This window comes from Mastigoproctus giganteus, chromosome 7 (genome assembly GCF_048544385.1).
Source record: "Mastigoproctus giganteus isolate SK-2022 chromosome 7, ASM4854438v1, whole genome shotgun sequence".
Taxonomy (NCBI): domain Eukaryota; kingdom Metazoa; phylum Arthropoda; class Arachnida; order Uropygi; family Thelyphonidae; genus Mastigoproctus; species Mastigoproctus giganteus.
The window spans coordinates 120673930-120694579 of NC_143581.1; the positions used below are offsets into that span (position 1 = coordinate 120673930).

Genomic DNA, 20650 nt, shown 5'->3' on the forward strand with positions numbered 1-20650 from the left:
AATATTCATTTAGTTTGTTAGCTACCTGAGCAGGATCATCAACAGTTGACCCATCGATATCAAGTGGACCAATCTGATTCATCCCCTTCCTTCTAGAGTTTATGAAAGTAAAGGACTCTTTGCTGTTTTTCTTTGCATCCCTTGCCAAAGATTTCTCGTAATCTGCCTTCGCCTGCCTAACCTCCTTTGTAACTTGGTTACAGATCAACTTGTGTCTATCATAGGCTTCTTTGTCACATGTTAATTTGTATGTATCCCATGCATTTTTCTTCTCTGCCATATGTCTGATTAGTTCATCTGACATCCACTTAGGCCGAAACCTTGAACAATATTTCTTAGTTGGTATGTAAAGCCTAGTAGCTTCCAAGATAAGTTCTTTGAATGCTTCCCATTTTGAATTTGCTGTTGGTAACATCATCAGTTGGTCCCACTGTATAAATTTAAATACTGTCTCAGTCCATCGTAGTCGCCTTTACGAAAGCAATAACCCTTCCCTTTACCCCTAATGGTAGTTACCTCTTTGAGTAAATCACACTTCAGCACACTGTGATCACTGCCACCTAGTGGTTCCTTTATCTGCAGATTCTTAATGCATGAAGAATCAGTACTGATAATCAAATCAAGAGTATTACTCCCTCTAGTTGCCTCCCGAACATGCTGATGTAGAAAACAATCATCCAATAAATCCACAAAAGCCTTGCTAGTGTTTGAGTGACCAGCCCCCAAATTCCAGTCAATACTTGGGAAATTAAAATCCCCCATTATAAGACTCTCTGATTTACTGGCCCACTCTATTTCCCTGTACAGTTTCTTATTATACTCATCAGAGTCATTAGGCCTATAGCACACTCCTACTCTCAATTTTGATCTCCCAATGCTTATGTCTCACCAAACTGACTCGACACTGCACTGTCCAGCGATGTCGACTGGCTTCACGTCCTTGGATTTTATGTGTTTCTTAACTAATAGCATAACCCCTGCTCCTTTCCTATCCTGTCTATCCTTTCTGTTGACGTTGTACTCCCCAAATTGAGGTCTGCATTCCTTATATCTGTGTGACACCACGTCTCTGAAATCTCAACAATATCTGCCTTTGACATTTTGAGCAATACCTCAAATTCATCAAATTTATTTACTAAACTCCTAGCATTGGTGTACACGCAAGTGTACATGCACCTGTTCCTATTCTTAGCCACCCTAACACAACAAATGTGTTTACTTGTACCGCAATGACTCCCAGCAGTCTCTGAAATATCCTGCATCTTGTTTTTCAGGCTTCTGCTCATTCCAATAGAAGCAGTGCAAGAATCTCTTTCACCTCTGAAATAGTCTTAGTCTTTTAATGGCTGCTGTTAATTTATTAGTGTTTGTCTCCCCCCCAAGCTAGCAGTTTTCCAACCCACCTAACACTGCCTCGATAGCGTCAGCAAATATTCTTGCACCCTTTCTATTTAAGTGTATCCCATCCCTGTAGAAGCAGTCTCTTCTGTTAACAAGTACAGTCCAGGCTGAAAAAAATTGTATCTCTTGAGTCTTGCACAATATTTCCAGGGCCGAATTGATCGACAAGGCTCTCATCATATACTCCCTCCTATCGTGTCTAGGCAGAATTGCAGACACTTTCAAATTCAACCCTAATTCACGGCTTATTTTGGAGAAAGACTAGTTGTATCATATCTATCAGAGGCTAAGCAAACATCAGGTTAAAACCAGAAAACTGCATAGATGATATGAATCCTATTTAAAGTGATTCATATAGAGCTGAAAATGTGATTAGAAATGTGACTCTAAACCTATATCTTAATTTATAAAAGCTCTCTGTGCTTATTTAGCTGTTTGGAAGAGCAAATAAATTTGTATATTTATACACATAATTATTAATATTAATAATAATATTAATGGCATAAATACAACTAACACTTACCTGCACTGCCTGTAAATCCTGATATTTTAGCTCTTCTTTCATCACATGGTGCTATATACTCACTCTGCAAAAGAAAACATTAAAGACACTGAAACCGTCTAAAGAAATTAAGGTAAAGATGACATTTTACTAAAATTTATAGTGAATAATTGCATGTAAGCATTATACTATAATGCAAGGCTCATCTGTATTAAAACCAAATTTAAACATACACTTTACTATAAATTTTAGCTAGCATTTTCCCTCTTTACTGAATAATGAACTTGAAACATAAACACATCTTATGAAACTCACTGGTTTATTCCTCATTATTCAGACATTTTGAGATATATAAATGATAGATAAATGACAGACTTCTTAAAGACAATTTTATCTAAGAAATCAAATGACAATTTACTGATTTATGAATAAAAAACTTTTTACAGATAAGTTTAATCCTTCGTTTAAGTATGATCTTAACACAGACCAAATAGGATTGCAGTGTCAAAAGAAGAACCATTTAAAACTTTGGACATTTAGTACAGTAAATCAGCATGCATTTAGTATTAGTTATATGGTGCAAGGAAGACCTATGAATCTGCACAAACCAAAAATAAATAATAAAAATAATTGATTAATTAAAAGTAAAAATAACCTACCTATTTGACTCTCTCATCAATTAAGTGTCTATCCAGCTGACCTTTGAATTTCACAAAGTTGTCAACCTCAACCACTCTATGGAGATAACTTATTTGTAATTAACAACCTGATGGCTAAAAGAAAATTTCCTACAATCCATCCACTGTAATTTAAATTTAAGATTCCTAGTTCAGGAATCATTTATAAGCATGCAAATTCCACCTTCGAAGCCATGTACACCTCAATCTCCTGTAAGGCATCTGAAGGTAAAAAAAGGTAAAGTGCAGCCATTATCAACCCACTACAGGATGGAAGCCTCCTCAACAATTCATGCTGGGGGAAATTGACCATAATCTACCACACTGGTCCAGTGCGAGTTGGCAGATCGACCGTATTCAGCAGTCAGGGGTTTGAACCCCGATCTACTCAAAGAGCGCGTGCTACTGCACTCCCGCTCCTGACCACTCGGCTACGGAGGCCCCAAGTTATTACCAATGCTTTGAAGACCATATATTCAAAGTCTTTCCTCATAAGGACATCTTTCGCTGATTTCACAAGCATGTTGCCTGTCTTTAGATCCTTTCAAGATGTACTATGTCTTTTTTCTTAGGTATGGTCTCTCTACGTGAACACAGTATTCTAAGTGTGGCCTTTTAATTGCCTTAATGGAATTATGACCTATCTACCTATACCAGCAATTATACAACACATCATTGATAGGCCACCAAGGGACTTCTCTCTCCCCTTATACATTCCTCAGATAATTTCACGTTCAACTATATCATAATATCAAATCCATTTCTTCCTCTACTGTTTTTAATTGAATAAACTTGCACTAAGTATACAAATTATTTAGGGATTGCTATTCCCCAAGTGATTGGGGAATAGCAATCCCTAAATAAGTCATGCTGAAGAAACTCCGCTATGTAAAGTAAAGTGCAGCCATTATCAACCCACTGCAGGATGGAAGCCTCCTCAACAATTCATGTTGAGGGAAATGGACCATAATCTGCCACACTGGTCCAGTGCGGATTGGCAGATCGACTGTATTCAGCAGTCAGGGGCTTGAACCCCGGTCTACTCAAAGAGCGTGTGCTACTGCACTCCCGCTCCTGCCCACTCGGCTACTAGGGTGTACCTCCGCTATGTACTGATCATTAACTACTCATCACTTTTGACATCTTCTGCAAATTTTGACATAAAGTGTTATTTTCTGCATCTAGCTCAAGCGTAACTCTAAATAATCAACCATGTTAGCTAAACATGAGTTTCCAATTACAAAAACTATAAAAAATTACAAAAACTATTCAATTTCTATCTAAATAATCCCATATTGCACTCTTCATCCTGCCTCCAATCACTTAAACCAGACTGACCAGTGTGTAGTAACACACTTCACTACTCTTACAACCACCTTCACATATTATCAGAACATGCACAAGCATTTTCCCAATACTGGAAATAGTCCCAGAATCCAGTGATGCACTCATAATTAATTAACCTTAATGATTCGATATACCTTGCCACCTTCCTAAAATTTACTGGGTATATGCTGTCAACTCCAGGAGCCTAATACCTGCATTTAGCTCAAAATTTTTCTAATAAATAATTTTAAATTTCTATATCACTAATATTAATGCTGTCAGCTTCACTCATGCAGTTTCGACTTACCAGGAAGACTCTTTGGTAGACATCAATGGAAAATATCTATTCAATTCATCTGCAACATCAGCTGGGTTATCTAAGACTTTACACCCATTAGATAAGGGACCAAACTGATTTGTTCTCTTCTTTGTATTCACATACATGAACTCTTTGTACCCTCGTTCTTTGATCTCTAAGCTAACAATTTCTCATAATCTACCTTTATCATCCTAACGATTTCTGTGGCATTATTACAGATCAAGTCTATAGCTGTTATAAGCTTCAATTTTTTTTTTTTTTATGAAAACCTCAAACACGAGACGTATTAGAACCTATAGGCAGATAGGCGGCAAATGACGTTTGACATTGACAAATGTAAAATACTACATATGGGAAGGAATAATCCCAAGTAATGTATCAACTCTGTGGTTCCACACTGACAGTGGTAGAGAACAAAAAGGGCCTGGGGATTATTATGCAGGCAGATATGAAGTTTTCTGAGCAGTGCAGACTGTCTGCAAGAGTAGCTCATGGTGTCTTGTCAATGATAGATGAATTTTTCTAGCAGGGATAAGGAGGTGATTATCCACTTTTATAACGCAATGGTAAGCCCACACCTTGAGTACTATATACATATACTCATTTTAAGAAAGATGTAGAGCTGTTGGAACGAGTACAGAGAAGGACAACAAGATTAATGATGAACAGAACAAAGGGTTGCACTTAAGAAGAAAGGCTTAAGTTTTGCAAATTACAGTGTCTGGAGACTAGGCACATGCAAGGTGATCTGATTGAGGTGTATAAAGTCTTGAATGGTTTGAGCATGATCAATGCTGACGGGATTTTTCCTCTTGCCCAGAATAATCACCTGAGAGGGCATAAATTCAAATTGAGAAAAGACAGATCTAGGATAGATGTGCAAAAGTTTGCCTTTAGCCAGTGGGTGATTGACTGCTGGAACAAACTTCCATCTGCCGTTGTAGAAGTTGATAGCTTAAACAGATTCAAGGCAGAACTTGACAAACATTTGGAGTGAGGGAATGAGTGAAATAAGGGTTTTTTTTTTTTTTTTTTTCCCTTGTCTGATGCTATATAAGCTTGCTTTCTTGCATCACGTGCCCCTGCTAATGATAATGTTAATGCTATAGTACTGAGTACCATGCGCTTGGGGCGGAGGTTGAGAAGACGAAAGAAGATATTTGTTGACAGCAGATTTAAACTTCTGTAGATTTTAATTTTCAGGAAATATATATGAAGGAAGGTTGTTCCGGAAAACGGCAGTAGAATGAATAAACGAATAAGATGAAAAGTTAATTCTGTGAGTTTGAAGTTGGACATTAATTGGATGTTGGTTGGTGTTCGGACTGTTTTGAAAGAGAGAGCAGGAATTATAGAAGCCAATTCAGAAGAACAGTGCCAATGGAAGTATCTGTAGAAAAGGCATGCAGCAGAAACAGTATCTTTATGAGACATCGAGTGGAGAGACTGTTAGAGAGGAGTCATTAATTAACCTAATTTCCCTTTTCTGAATGTAATCTAGAAGCTTAACAGACGTTTTGGGGGCACCACCCCAGATGTGGGAACCATATTTCATGGTAGGGCAGATTTGAGATTTATACAAAGTGAACGAAGTTTGGAAGAAAAGTAAAGCCGAGAGCAAAAGAGAAAACCGAGTTTTTTAGATGCAGAAGAAGCAATATTTGTAATGTGCTTGTGCCAAAGGATATTAGAAGTCAGGGTAATCCCCAAAAGAGATATATCATTTTGTCTAGAAATCGGAGTGTCACCAAAGATAAGCATAGGAGCAGAAAAAACCTTTTTGCGAGATATAAGACAAGACTGAGTTTTAGAAGGACTGAAATCAACTAAGTTGTTTTTTTCCCCACTGGAGAATTACCTAGTTCAGCATTTAAGGAATTGGTAGCAGATAAGCAGATAACGAACTGGTAGCAGAGAATTGGTAGCGAGAAGTTGAAGCTGATTGAGCAGGGCAAGGTTTCTCAAAACGGAAAGCATCAGCAAACCTATGGAAAGGATTTCCAGTAAATGGAATTTCCAGTCTTTAATATACAACAGGAAAAGAGTGGGGGACACCAGCATTAGTGAAGAACACAGAGAGCCATCTACCATCACCCTCAATGAGTGATCAGAGAGAAAACTGGATAACCAATTACAAAAAACAGTTGGCAAACCACTTATGCCACACACGCTCGAAAGCCTTTGAGATGTCAAGTGCAACTGCTTGTGTTTCACCAAACTTTTCCATTGAATTTGCCCATAAATGGGTAACATAGCCAGAATATCACCAGTGGATCGATACTGACGGAATCCATACTGGCGATCGTTGATCAGACGTAAGGTTTCTAGGTAATTTAAGAGTTGGCGGTTAATTGATTTCTCCATTACTTTAGAAAGAGTAGAAGTAATTGCAACGGAACGATAATTGGATGGGAGGGATTTGTCACTCTTTTAAGGAACTGGCCTGATATAAGCAAATTTCAAGCAGAAGGAAAAACACCTTTGGAATAAGAAAGTGAAAAAAGGTGGCAAAAAATAGGAGTAAGTTCAAGAGCATAGGTTTTTGAGAACAAGTGGAGAAATACCATCATGCCCTGGAGCTTTCTTAGCATCAAGATTTGCCAAAATTCTTCTGACATCCTTTTGACGAAAGACAATAGGAGGCATTTAATGGAGCATGATAGGAAAGGTGGGAGATATTTTACCAAGATCATTAATATACGAGTTGGAAGAAAAATGGGATGCTAGCAGGTCAGCTTTATCCTTGGGCGAAGTGAAAACAGAACCATGTGGTTTTGACAGAGGTGGGAGCAGAGTTGGACAAAAGTTGCAGCCAATAGCTTTGGCAAGAGACCAGAATGCTGGGCTACTATTATGGCAAGAAGCAATTTTTCTGCTCATAACCTGTTCAAAATGTAGTTTGGACTGATTAATACATGCTTTAGAATTGTTGCGAGCTTTGGTGTAGGCAGAAAATGAAAATGAAGAATTGGAAGCAAGCCAATTACGATATGCAACGTTCTTCGCTTGAACAGCCTCAGCACATTTACTGGAAAACCGAGGTTTAGATAAAGGTGAGATTTTAAATTGGAGTGTAGAATAAAGGATTCCATTACTACAAGAATAATTTCACTGACAGAACCTGAGCAAATGTTGACATTAATCCTACGAAGAAAAAGAAGAAAAGAAATCTCTAAGGTCATTCCATTTTGCATTCTTGTAATGCCAAACAACACGAGATTGGGAATAGCATTCAGATAAAGGCTACATTGGAGAAGAGACAATCACCAAGTTATGATCTGAGGTGCTTTAAGGACCACTCACTTCACCCACGTACTTAGAAGGGTTGGTTCTGAGAAAAAGATCAAGCGTGTTGGCTGTATGGTTAGGATTGTCCGGTATTCTTGTAGGTAAATGAATAATCTGTGCAAGGTCATTAGTAATTGCAAAACCTCAGCATCTCGACCAGCTGGGTCGGTGTGACTAGAAAAAGGAAGCCAGCTCGAGTTGTAAACATTAAAATCACCAAGGAAAATTACCTCGCTGTTAGGAAAGTTTGACTGGAGAAAGTCAAGTTGCAAAGAGACGAATACAAAGAGATCCAAGTGGTCCTTTAGGTTGTCACAGACATTCTCTCAGATAGGCCAGACAAGCTGTGCTTGCTACCTGGAAGTCTAAAAGGCTGATGGAACTGATATTTGGGTGACATTCAAGTGGACCCAATTTTGGCGAAGTTCAGACGGTCTGTGAAAGCCAAATCCTCTACATGCACCTGCACGAGGGTGCGACTGTTAGTAATTCTGGGTGTAACCTCCATGCACAAGCACTATGGGTGCCCACCAAGGTGTGAACCAATGTAAGCAGGTGTCGAGGTGTGGCACCCACACCACATGAAGGAATGCCAATTCTCTGTGTTACCAGGCAATACTAGGTGGTAGTTGAATCTCATCAACAGGTGCAATATCACCACTTTACTTATTGGAGGATTGAAGTGGCGGAACCCATGTTTAGTCTGCAGAGCTAAGTTCCAGTCAACCCTTCTCCATCTCTTCGATCATGCAGTATGACTCATGGATTTTGAGGTTATGATGGACATCAAGGCAAGATCCAATCTTCTTTACATTTCGAGGGGTACATCTCTAAAACGGTGTTAGCAGGACGGCCACTAGTTAGTACACGGGACCGAACTAGTTGGTAACTCTTTAGGAGACTTCCGATCAGCTAGTATATAATCTTGCTGCCTCTACTCTGCAGGTAGTGACTGGAGGAAGTCCGAGTAGTGTGTATGCGGGGGGGGCATTGTCGAGGCCACGTGATGTCAAGGATCTGGGTATATTCTTACCATGTATACGCCATATCCAAAAATTTCATTACTTCATACAGCAAGTCCCCCCAACACTTTTTCTTTATTGAATACACCATGAATTGTCAAACTAATTGAGTAATCTTATCCCCAAAAAGATCTAAAACTCCCAACACTTCCTAGTTCATTTCACAAATATAAGTGATCTCATTTCTAACCTCAACGATGTCCATTTCCACTTGCAGTCTGCCAAACCCGATGTACTTTTTCTGACAGAATCTCAGTTTATAAGTTGATTCGACTACTGCTTATCTCAGTTGCCCAAATTATTCGCTGTATGATTCCTTTCGCCTGAAAGATGGTACTTGTGCATATGTCCATTCCGATATTTCCTGGCAGAGAGGAATTTGGAAACTACCCTGTTCAATCTTCTCTGGCTTAAATCTCTCTACCTCATTGTGTCAAATTCATCTGTTGTCTGTACCGTTCTCCCAAATCTACTAATCACTTGGAGCTCTTTGACTTCCTGTCTTTGCAAGTTGACTTTCTCCAGTCCAAATTTCCTAACAGTGAGGTAATTTTCCTTGGTGATTTTAATTTTCACAATTGCAGCTGGCTTCCGTTTTCTAGTCACACAGACCCAGCTGGTCGAAATGCTGAGACTTTTGCAATTACTAATGACCTTGCACATAATGTTCATTTACCTACAAGAATACCAGACAATCCTAACCATACAGCCCACATGCTTGATCTTTTCCTCACCAAGAACCCTTCCAATTACACGGTCGAAGTGAGTGGTCCTTAAGGCACCTCAGATCACAACTTGATGACTGTCTCTTCTCCAATGGAGCCTTTATCTCATAGTGATTCCCAACCTCGTATTGTTTGGCATTACAAGAATGCAAAATGGAATGACCAGCGAGATTTCTTTACTTCTTTTCCTTGGTTGGATTACTTTTTCAAAACTTCTGATGTCAACGTTTGCTCACATCATGTTAGTGAAAATATTCTTGTAGGAATGGAATCATTTATTCCACACTCCACTTTAAAATCTTGTCCTTTATATAAACCTTGGTTTTCCAATAAATGTGCTAAGGCTGTTCAAGAGAAGAACGTTGCATATCGTAATTGGCTTGTTTCCAATTCTTCAGTTTCATTTTCTGCCTAAACCAAAGCTCGCAACAATTGTAAAGCAGTTATTAATCAGTCCAAACTAGATTTTGAACAGGCTAAGAGTAGAAAACTTGCTTCTTGCCCTAATGGTAGCCAAGCATTCTGGTGTCTTGCCAAAGCTATTGGCTGCAAAGTTTTGCCCATCTCTGCTACCACCACCTCTGTCAAAACCAGATGGTTCTGTTGTCATTTCAGCCAAGGATAAAGCTGACCTGCAAGCATCCTATTTTTCTTCCAACTCATGTATTAATGATCTTGGTAAAATACCTCCCACCATTCCCAACACACTCCATTCAATGTCTCCAGAGGACTTCGGTCAAAAAAGATGTCAGAAGGATTTTGACAAATCTTGATGCTTAAGAAAGCTCCAGGCCCTGATGGTATTTCTCCACTTGTTCTCAAAACCTGAGCTCACTCCTGTTCTTTGCTGTCTTTTTTTCACTTTCTTTTTCCAAAGGTATTTTTCCTTCTGCTTGGAAATTTGCTCATATCAAGCCAGTTTCTAAAAAGAGTGACAAATCCCTCCCATCCAATTATTGTCCCATTGCAATTACTTCTACTCTTTCTAAAGTAATGGAGAAAAAAATTAACTGACAACTCTTAAACTACCTAGAAACTGTCCATCTGATGAACAATTGCCAGCATGGATTCCGTCAGTGTTGATCCACTGGTGATATTCTGGATTATGTTACCCATTTATGGACAAATAACTTTTCAATGGAAAAGTTTGGTGAAACAAAAGCAGTTGCTCTTGATATCTCAAAGGCTTTCGATCGTGCTTGGCATAAAGGTCTTCTAAACAAGCTTCCATCTTATGGTTTACCAACTGTTTTTTTGTAATTGGTTATATCCAGTTTTGTTTCTGATTGCTCACTGAGCGTGATGGTAGATGCTCTCTCTCTCTCTCTCTCTCCCTCCTAACTTCTCCACTAATGCTGGTGCCTCCCAAGGTTCAGTTCTGTCCCCCACTTTTTTCCTCTTGTATATTAATGACCTTCTTCCATCGACTGGAAATCCTATTCATAGTTTTGGTGATGATAATACATTGCATTCCACTTTCCATTTGAGACCCTTGCCCTGCTCAATCAGCTTCAACTTCTCGAATATCTGCTACCAATTGCTTAAATGCTGATCTCCAGGTAATTCTCCAGTGGGGCAAAAACAACTTAGTTGATTTCAATCCTTCCAAAACTCAATCTTGTCTTATATCTCACAAAAAGTATTCTTCTGCTCCTATGCTTATCTTTGGCAACACTCCCATTTCTAGGCAATTTGATATATCTCTTTTGGGGATTGCCCTGACTTCTAATCTCTCTTGGCACAAGCACAATTACAAATATTGCTTCCTCTGCATCTAAAAAACTTGGTTTTCTCTTTCGCTCTCAACGTTACTTTTCTTCCAAACAGCTGTTCACTCTGTACAAATTGGAAATCCGCCCTACAGTGGAATATTGTTCCCACATCTGGGGCGATGCCCCCAAAACCTCTCTCAGGCTTCTAGATTCCATTCAGAAGAGGGAAATTATGTAAATTAATGACTCATCTCTAACAGAGTCTCTCCACTGTCTGTCTCATAGACGTCCTGTTTCTGCTACATGCCTTTTCTACAGATACTTCCATGGGCACTGTTCTTTTGAATTGGCTTATATTATTCCTGCTCTCTTTGAAAACAGTCCGAACACATCCTGCCACCAGCCAACATCCATTTACTGTCCAACTTCAAACTCACAGAACCAACTTTTCATCTTTCTCATTTATTCATTCAACTGCTGTTTTCTGGAACAACCTTCCTTCATACTTAGATAAATTATAGAATGTCTTAATGTACCGTTTGAAGGTGACTCAAAGTTTGAATAGCATAAAGCTTAATGAGTGGTAAAGCTTAAAGCTTAATAAAGCTTAATTAGGATGGAAGAATAATTTGAGACTTAAGGTAGTTTAAAATAATTTAAGATTGTGAACCCGTGTTCACAATCTTAACTTATTTTAAATTAATTCCGTAATTAAAATATGCTCGAAGAAGTAGAAGTGCACAACTTTGTCCCTGGTTGTCATTGAAGAATTAATTTAAACTTTAAAATATGAGACCGGTGAAGCCAAAAGTCGTGAACGGCCGACTTTTGTATTAACATCATCAGTTGGCAATACTAAAAAGGAAAGTAATTGGGTGTTTTTAAGTTGGCCTTTTGACATGCTCTATGAAGTAATGAATCCCCAGTCTGGAATCTTACGCACCTAAGATTCCCACATGTCACAAAGTGCATTATGGCAACATAGAAGTCTTTAAAAACACTCGATTCCTTTCCTTTTTAGTATTGCCAACTGATGACGTTAATAAGAAAGTCGGTCGTTCATGACTTTTGCCTTCACCGGTCTCATATTTTATATTTTAAAGTTTAAATTTATTCTTCAATGACAACCAAACAACCAAGGATGAAGTTGTGCACTTCTACTTCCTTGAGCATATTTTAATTCTATGTTCACAATCTTAACTTATTTTCAATTATTTTAAACTACCTTAAGCCTCAAATTATTCTTCCATTCTAAATTCACGTAGCAGATTTATCTAAGGTGAGTACCACTCATTAAGCTTTACTTTATTCAAACTTTGAGTCTTCCTTCATACGTATTTCCCGAAAATTACAGAAGTTCAAATCTAATGTCAACAAATACCTTCTTTAGTCTTCTCAACCTCCAACCCAAGCACAGTACCAAGTACTATAGGTTCTAATACCTCTCGCGTTTGGGGTTTTCATAAAAAAAAAAGAAAAAAAAGGAAAAAGAAAGTGATTAGTGGAGTTGGGAAACTGGTAGAGACAAGAGATGAATTTGACACGAGGTAGAGAGATTTTAAGCCAGAGATGATCAAAGAGAGGAGATTCCAAATTACCAAGTCTCTCACAGGGAATATCACAATGAACATATGCACAAGTACCACCTTTGAGGCAAAAGGAATCATACAGCAAATAATTTGGGCAACTGAGCTTAGCAGTAGTTGAATCAACCGATTACTGAGATTCTATCAGAAAAAGTACATGGGGTTTGGAAGACTGCAAATGTACATCGTTGAGATTAGAAATGAGACCACATATATTTGTGAAATGAACTAGGAAGTATTTGTGAGGTTAGATCTTTTTGCAAATAAGCTCACTATTAGTTTGACAATTCATGGTGTATTCAATATTAAGAAAACGTTGGCTGGGGGGGGGACATGCTGTATGAAGATGAAATTTTTGGATATGGCGTACACATGGTAAGAATATACCCAGATCCCCGAAATAACGTGTCCTCGACAATGACCCCCGCATACACACTACTCGGACTCCCTTCAGTCACTATGTAGCAGAGATTATACACTAGCTGATCATGAAGCCTCCTTAAGAGTTACCAATAGGTTTGGTCTAGTGTACTATCCAGCGGCCGGCCTGCAAACACCATTTTAGAGCTGTACCGTCGAAATGTAAGGAAGATTGGATCTCGCCATGATGTTCATCATAACCTCAAAAGTTATCAGTCATACTGCACGATGGAAGAGATGGGGGAAGGGTTGACCAGAACTTAGCTCTGGAGACTAAACATGGGTTTCACCACTTCAAGCCTGCAATAAGCAAATTGGTGGTATTGCACTGGTTGATGAGAGTCCTCTACCACCTAGCTGCCTGGTAAAACAGAGGGTTGTGATTTCTCCATGTGGTGTGGGTGCCACACCTCATTCTCTGCTTATGTTGGTTCACAACTGGGTGGTCACCCACAGTGTGCTTGTGCATGGAGGTTATACCCAGGATTACTAACTGTCCCACCATCGTATTTCTTAATACTGTAACTTTTAACTTACTATCTTTTTATGCTCCATTAAATGGACTAGTTCATTATTCATACCCATTATGGAATCCTTCTCATGATGACCTGCTCAACAATATATACATATAGGCAACCCCTGTATAACATGGTACTTCTACAACGGCGCCTCCGTAGCCAGATGGGCAGGAGCAGCAGTGCGTAGCACATGCTTCTTGATTAGACCGGGGTTCGAGCCCGTGCCCACCAAATACGGAGTATGCAGAAAGGTCAGGGAATGACCACCGCATATCTCCAGAGCAATATGGCCTTAGTTGATAATGCTCCTAAAAACCAAATAACAAACAAACTTCTACAACACGGTTTTGCTCTAACATCATTGATAAAGTGCGGAAATCCTCACACAACATGGTATTATATAACACTGTTTCGTTCTAAAATGGTTAGAGAATTTTGGCAACCTTGCATAACACAGTATTTTGAGCTTTTGTGCAGGGAAAAACTCTACTATTATGTTGGATGTAATTTTTCAACATTTCCATTCTTTTTTTGTTAATCCCTGCTTTTAGCTCGCTAATTGCTATGTAAAAAAAATTATTCGGAAAACCTCATGTTAGGTTCTGTGCTATTGAACTGTGTTGCTGAAAAATCTAGATTTCAAAATGTTGTTACTATTGGATAACGTGCCAAACCATTCAGAAGATAAGTCATCCAAACGTTGAAGTAATGTTCCTACCAACTAGTACATCTTCTTTAATTAGATTAAGCCATTATATCTACCTTTGAAACTCATTTCATCAGAAAATCATTACAATGGATTTTGGAAAAACATTGATTCCGAATTGAATTGATGGAAAACTGAAGTGATGGAGGCATGGAAACATTTTTCAGTTGTGGACTGTATCGGAATCATAGTTTATCGATCAAAGAAGTAAAACTGTCAACATTAAATGAGTGTCGGAAAAAAGTATGGTCACAATCAGTTCATTCAGGAAATATGGTCGAACCGACAGAAAATGGAATCCAATTCTATTACCATATTTTCCATTCCAATGGAATGGAAAATATGGTAATAGAACTTGCTAAGTTGGTAGGAGGAGAAGGTTTTGATAATATGACTACTGAAGCCCTCGTGGGTAGCACAGTTGGTAGAATCTTCATCATCCCACCCAGGTGGAAAAGACCAAAGTTCAAATCTCGTCGATGATGGGAGGAATTTTTATAGCTATTTTTTACAACGTGGCTGAGTTAGTCGGTTTCAGGCGAGGGTAGCCTAGTTTTTTCTCCTGGAAACTTGGGTTTTTCTTCCAGAAAATTAGAAACACTACCTCAGAACACAATTTGAACACACAGAGCAACGTAGGCTTAGTCGCCGAAGCTCCTTAAAAAATAAATAAATAAAAATATGATTATTGAAGACGTTCAAGAATTACTGGTAGAAAAAGAGGCTAGCAAAGCGGATTTGGTGGAGATGGCATCCGAGGCAAATCAAATCAATTCAGAGGATGATAGTGCAGATTAAAATTCTGAACTTCCAAATTTTACACTAAAAATTATACAGAAAGGCATAAAGTTAGCTGAGCAATTAGAATCTTATTTTTTTGAATTCAGATTATTTCACTGAAAGGAGCCCAAAGTCCAAAAGGGAGCTTCAAAAATGCTTAGTTCCATACGATGAAATTACAAAGATCTATCAAGCAAAAAGCAAACAAACCCAAATTAATGATTTTTTTAAAGAGAACAGAAGATACATGAAATATAGAATGGTGTAATTTTGTCAGTTTTGTTAACGAAATGGTGGTTTTGTTAGCTCTTGGAATGTAGCACTTTTTGTACTGGTTCTTAGTCCCATATAACACAGTTTTGCACTACATGAGATTTTACAGGAACCTAACTACCATGTTATGTTATGTTATTTGGTTTTTAGGAGCATTAGCAACTAAGGCCATATTGCTCCGGAAATATGCGGTGCTCATTCCCTGACCTTTCCGCATCCTCCGTATTTGGTGGTCACAGGCTCAAATTCCCTACCGTGTTATATGAGGGTTACCTGTGTGTGTGTGTGTGTGTGTGTGTGTACATACACACATACACAGACCCTCCCCAACTTACGTAAATTTCTGCCAGCTGAATCAAACTGAAAAAAATATGGAAACTTATTTTGCATCCGGTAGGAAAAAATAGAAGTATTGTGAAAATATAGTAATATGAACCCAATAACACATTGTTGTTTTTTTTTTTTTTTTTTGGACTGTCATTCGAAGACCTCAGAAGTTGAAATTTTTGCTTTATAACTAAGCTATTTAACTATGATTCAGGGAGTAGCTGTATATTATATATATAACTAATACAAACTAAAAATACTACTGAAAATAAATTTAAAATAAAAACAGTTCATTATTCTATTGAGTTAAATTTTGATTGAAATGCAAGGCTACTGAAGTTGATGCCATATACCCAGTAATTTTTAGGAAGGTGGCAAGGTATATCGAACCATTAAGGTTAATTAATTATGAGGGCATCACTGGAGTTTTTATTTTAAATTTATTTTCAGTACTATTTTTAGTTTGTATTAGCTATATTTCAAGCATCATGTAGAGGAATATGCATTTTGCTGCCTCTGATGTTTGCTTTATTTTCTTTAATTTTATTTTCTTTCACTACCATTTTCAACTATTATTCAGTATTCAAGTGTGTGTGTGTGTGTGTGTGTGTGTGTGTGTGTGTGTGTGTGTGTGTGTGTGTGTGTGTGTGTGTGTGTGTGTGTGTGTGTGTGCGCGCGCGCACAGTGTGCCAATAAAATAACAAGACTGACGCTACTACAAAAAAAAAGAATAACACTAATGGCAAAGTAAGGTTATATATTTTCGAAGTACAGTAATACCCTGAAGTTACGCGATAAGTGGGTCCGACGAAAATCGCGTAAGTCGAATTCGCGTAAGTCGGGGTACAACTTTGCATATAAATACATATAAATTTTGCTTAATTGGGACCAAGGACTAACAAAAACACTAGTTTAGAAGAAAAATATTAATAAAATTGCAGTTCTTTATACATAATACAAAATATGTATTAAAAAAACAAATGACTTACGTTAAAAAGTTATTTCGATGTCGATGGCTTCATAAAATCTAACAAATTTGTCTGACGACACAGCGTGTTCCTTTTTTTCATGCAGAATTTCTTCGTAGCAAGCTAATAATTTTTTTATTCCTTGCTTTGTAGCTATAACGCGTTCTTCGTTGGAGTCTATGTTTTCTAAAATTTTACATTGAGCCCTTTTCAATTTTCAACCCGTCAAGTTTGCAATTGTCATGTGCTTTTCGCCGTTGCTTCATTTAGGCCTGTAGCACGTGCAATATCACATGGTCTTTCATTTCGCTCAAAGCGTTTCACAATTTCATATTTTTTCTCTATCGACAGAGGCGGACTGGCCATAAGCCTTACCGGGGAAACCCCGGTGGGCCAGTGTGATTTTGGCCGTAAACCATAGTGTGAGGCCACTATAAATTTTCCCGGGTAAGAATTTTTGATCCAGTCCGCCTCTGTTTATCGATAATTGCTTTTCTTTTTCTCTCTGAATCTGCAGTGTCTTCACCAGGACGCTTCCTTTTCACACCTTTTAATTAAGTATTTTACTCATTTTTAGGGAATAAAGCACAATTACAAAACAAGGAGCACGCTTGATACGCATAAACAAAGCTGCGCGCATGTAGCAACTCAATAAACAACACCATAAAGGCAGAGATACACTATTAACACCTCACATTTCTAGGGGTTATTACCATAAAACAATAAAAATCCAGTTGCGTTTCTGCTAGTGAAATCTGTTATAAACTGGTAGTAAACGCGATCTAATTGCATTTGCGATTATACCGATAGCTGGAATTGTGTTGGTTTTTACGTTATTATGGTGAAATGTGTTTCCCCTTCACTGATATAAAAAACATAAAAGCAGCAAAGTTGAATTTTGTTCATCTTTCGCTCTCAATCTCCGCCGTCGCACCGGATATCGATAACATATGAAAAACGACCTTGAAGATAGTGGGCGGCAGCGTTGCCAAACGAAAAAATCAAGAACCGCGTAACTCCGAGTTCGCGTAAGTCGGGGTAGCGTAAGTCGGGGTATTACTGTATTCAACCTCCAACGTGTACACACCGTTTACATCTTTTATACAAGTTTTAAAAACAGTTCTGGAACTCCTCTTCTGGTAGCACTTTCAGCTGGTTGGTCAGTGCAGTCTGGATGTCCTCTATCATCCCGTATCACATTCTTTTCATGGCTGTTTTGATATTGGGGAACAAAAAGTAATCTGCCGGAGCCAAAGAATATGGGTGACTGGAATTGATTTTTTTGCCAAAAATTGCTTGATGTGGACAGCAGAATGTGCAAATGCATTGTCATGCAACAATCACCAATTTTTGGAGTTGAACATTTCACATCTCACTGAAGAAATTGATCCCACAACCTCTTTTAACACCTCCTCATAGAACTTTTTCATGACTGTTGTCCCTTGAGGTACAAATTCTCAATGGATACTGCCTTTGATACCGAAGATGATGATCAACATGATCTCTGACATTTTGTCACGGGATCGTATTGAAATACCCAACTCTCATCACCGGTAACGATTCTACTCAAAAATGTTGAGTCTGTGTCAACACACACCATAAAATCGATGCAACGCTCTACTCTGTTTTCTCGTTGCTCGAAACTCAGCGAATGCAGTACAAAATGGGAACAAATTTTTCTCTTACCCATATCTTCTTTCAGAATTTCTCATACAGATTCCTTATTGCTACCGATCATCTCAGCAAGCAACCTGATTGAAATTGATATATCTTCAGTCACATTTAGGCCTGAACCTTGAACAATATTTCTTAGTTGGTATGTAAAGCCTAGCAGCTTCAAAGATAAGTTCTTTGAATGCTTCCCATTTTGAATTTGCTGTTGGTAACATCATTAGTTGGTCCTACTGTATAGAATTTAAATACAGTCTCAGACCATCATAGTCGCCTTTATGAAAGCAATAACCCTTCCCTTTACCCCTGATGGTAGTTATCTCCTTGAGTAAATCCCACTTCAGCACACTGTGATCACTGCCACCTAGTAGTTCCTGTATCTGCAGATTCTTAATGCATGAAGAATCACTACTGATAATCAAATCAAGAGTATTGCTCCCTCAAGTTGCCTCCCGAACATGCTGATTTAGTAAACAATCATCCAATAAATCCACAAAAACCTTGCTAGTGTGTGAGTGACCAACCCACAAATTCCAGTCAATATCTGGGAAATTAAAATCCCCCATTATAAGACTCTCTGATTTACTGGCCCACTCTATTTTCCTGTACAGTTTCTTATTATACTTATCAGAGTCATTAGGCCTACAGCACACTCCTACTCTCAATTTTGATCTCCCAATGCTTATGTCACACCAAACTGACTCTGATAAGTACACTGCACTGCCCAGTGATGTCGACTGGCTTCACTTCCTTGGATTTTATGTGTTTCTTAACTAATAGCATAACCCCTCCTGCCTTCCTATCCTGTCTATCCTTTCTATAGACGTTGTACTCCCCAAATTCCAGTTCAGAATTACTTATATCTGTGTGACACCATGTCTCTGATATCCCAACAATATCTACCTTTGATGCTTTGAGCAATACCTCAAATTCATCAAATTTATTTACCAAACTCCTAGCATTGGTGTACACGCAAGTATACTTGCACCTGTTCTTTTTCTTAGCTACCCTAACACAACCCATGTGTTTACTTGTACCCCAATGACTCCCAGCAGTCTCTGAAATATCCTGCATCTTATTTTCCAAGTTGCTGCTCATTCCAATAGACGCGGTGCAAGAATCACTTTCACCTCTGCCAGTGGCTACTGTTAATCTATTAGTCCTAGTATCCCTCCAATCTAGCAGTTTTCCGACCCACCTAACACTGCCTCGATAGCATCAGCAAACATTCTTGAACCCTTTCTATTTAAGTGTATCCCATCCCTGTAGAAGCAGTCTCTCTCTCTCTCTCTCTCTCTCTCCTGTTAACAAGTACAGACCAGGCTGAAAAAAAATTCTACCCCTTGAGCCTTGCGCAATCTTTCCAGGGCCGAATTGATCGACAGGGCTCTCATCATATACTCCCACCTATCGTGTCTGGGCAGAATTGCAGACACTTTCAAATTCAACCCTAATTCACGGCTTTTTTTCAGCAGTGACCTGTACTTGTCAAGTAATTCAGCCGGTCTCCTACTCTTAATATCACTAGTGCCAACGTGTACAATTATATCACCTTTTGTGCCCTTAAAAGATGATATCCGCTCTACAACGTCATCAACCTTTGCCCCTGGCAGACATATCCTGGTCCTGTTCCACCTATCCTTTTTACAAAGCATGTTTCCCGTTCCCTGACAATAGAGTCACCAACAACTACTAGTTCCTTTGGACCAGTGCATTCTGCCTTGGGGGTTGCCGCTGTGTTGCGTGATGCCCAAGTGCAAGGTCTGGTGTTGGTGTGGGCAGCTGAGAGCTTGATGGGCCCCCTCACTTTTAATCCTTCGAGGGCATCCACCCTGTCCTTCAAGCTCTCATATAGGCCCATAACAATGCTGAGTTGTTGCCTGATTTCCTTACACTACTTGCATTGCGCACAAAGACAAAGACAATTTAAGGAGGAACTGGACAGGCATTTGGAGGGAATGGTGTGATTTTTTTTTTTTTTTTTTTTGCTGATGCTGCATAAGCTCATACACATGCTTTCTTGCATCACATGCCACTACTACTACGTCACCGTAAGTCAGTACACGGCACATCAGTTCGAGAGAGGGAAAATTTCTGGTTTACTCATTCAAGCAGTATGCCCACCGGGCTAGCCGGGTGGGTACAGTGCCTACCTAGCAACCCAAAGGTCGCGGGATTGAATCCCGCCTCAGGCTTGGATCAAAGTACTGCAAAAACCTTGGGAGGTGTATTATGGCCACAGAAGCCGATGCGCCAATAACTACCAAAAAAAAAAAAAAGCAGAAATCACCACACAAAGAGCATGCATCAATACATGAACTATGAGCTGGCAGACATGCACCTAGTGTATGTATTAGCAGAGGGCCCACACAGTGTGCTGTGCGCCCCTATGCGGCACAATATCACTTCACAATAAATGTGTGAACAGG

The 20650-nt window shown here is 38.9% G+C and overlaps 1 protein-coding gene across 1 annotated transcript in view; it reads right to left on the bottom strand.

The window, feature by feature from the left end:
• LOC150083167 (xaa-Pro aminopeptidase 1-like) overlaps positions 1 to 20650 on the bottom strand; it is an 886380-nt gene that overhangs the window by 765088 nt on the left and 100642 nt on the right. Inside the window, exon 3 of the mRNA XM_090377885.1 lies at positions 1925 to 1988. Coding sequence (XP_090234011.1) covers positions 1925 to 1988 — 64 coding nt within the window. The remainder of the gene's footprint in view (positions 1 to 1924; positions 1989 to 20650) is intronic.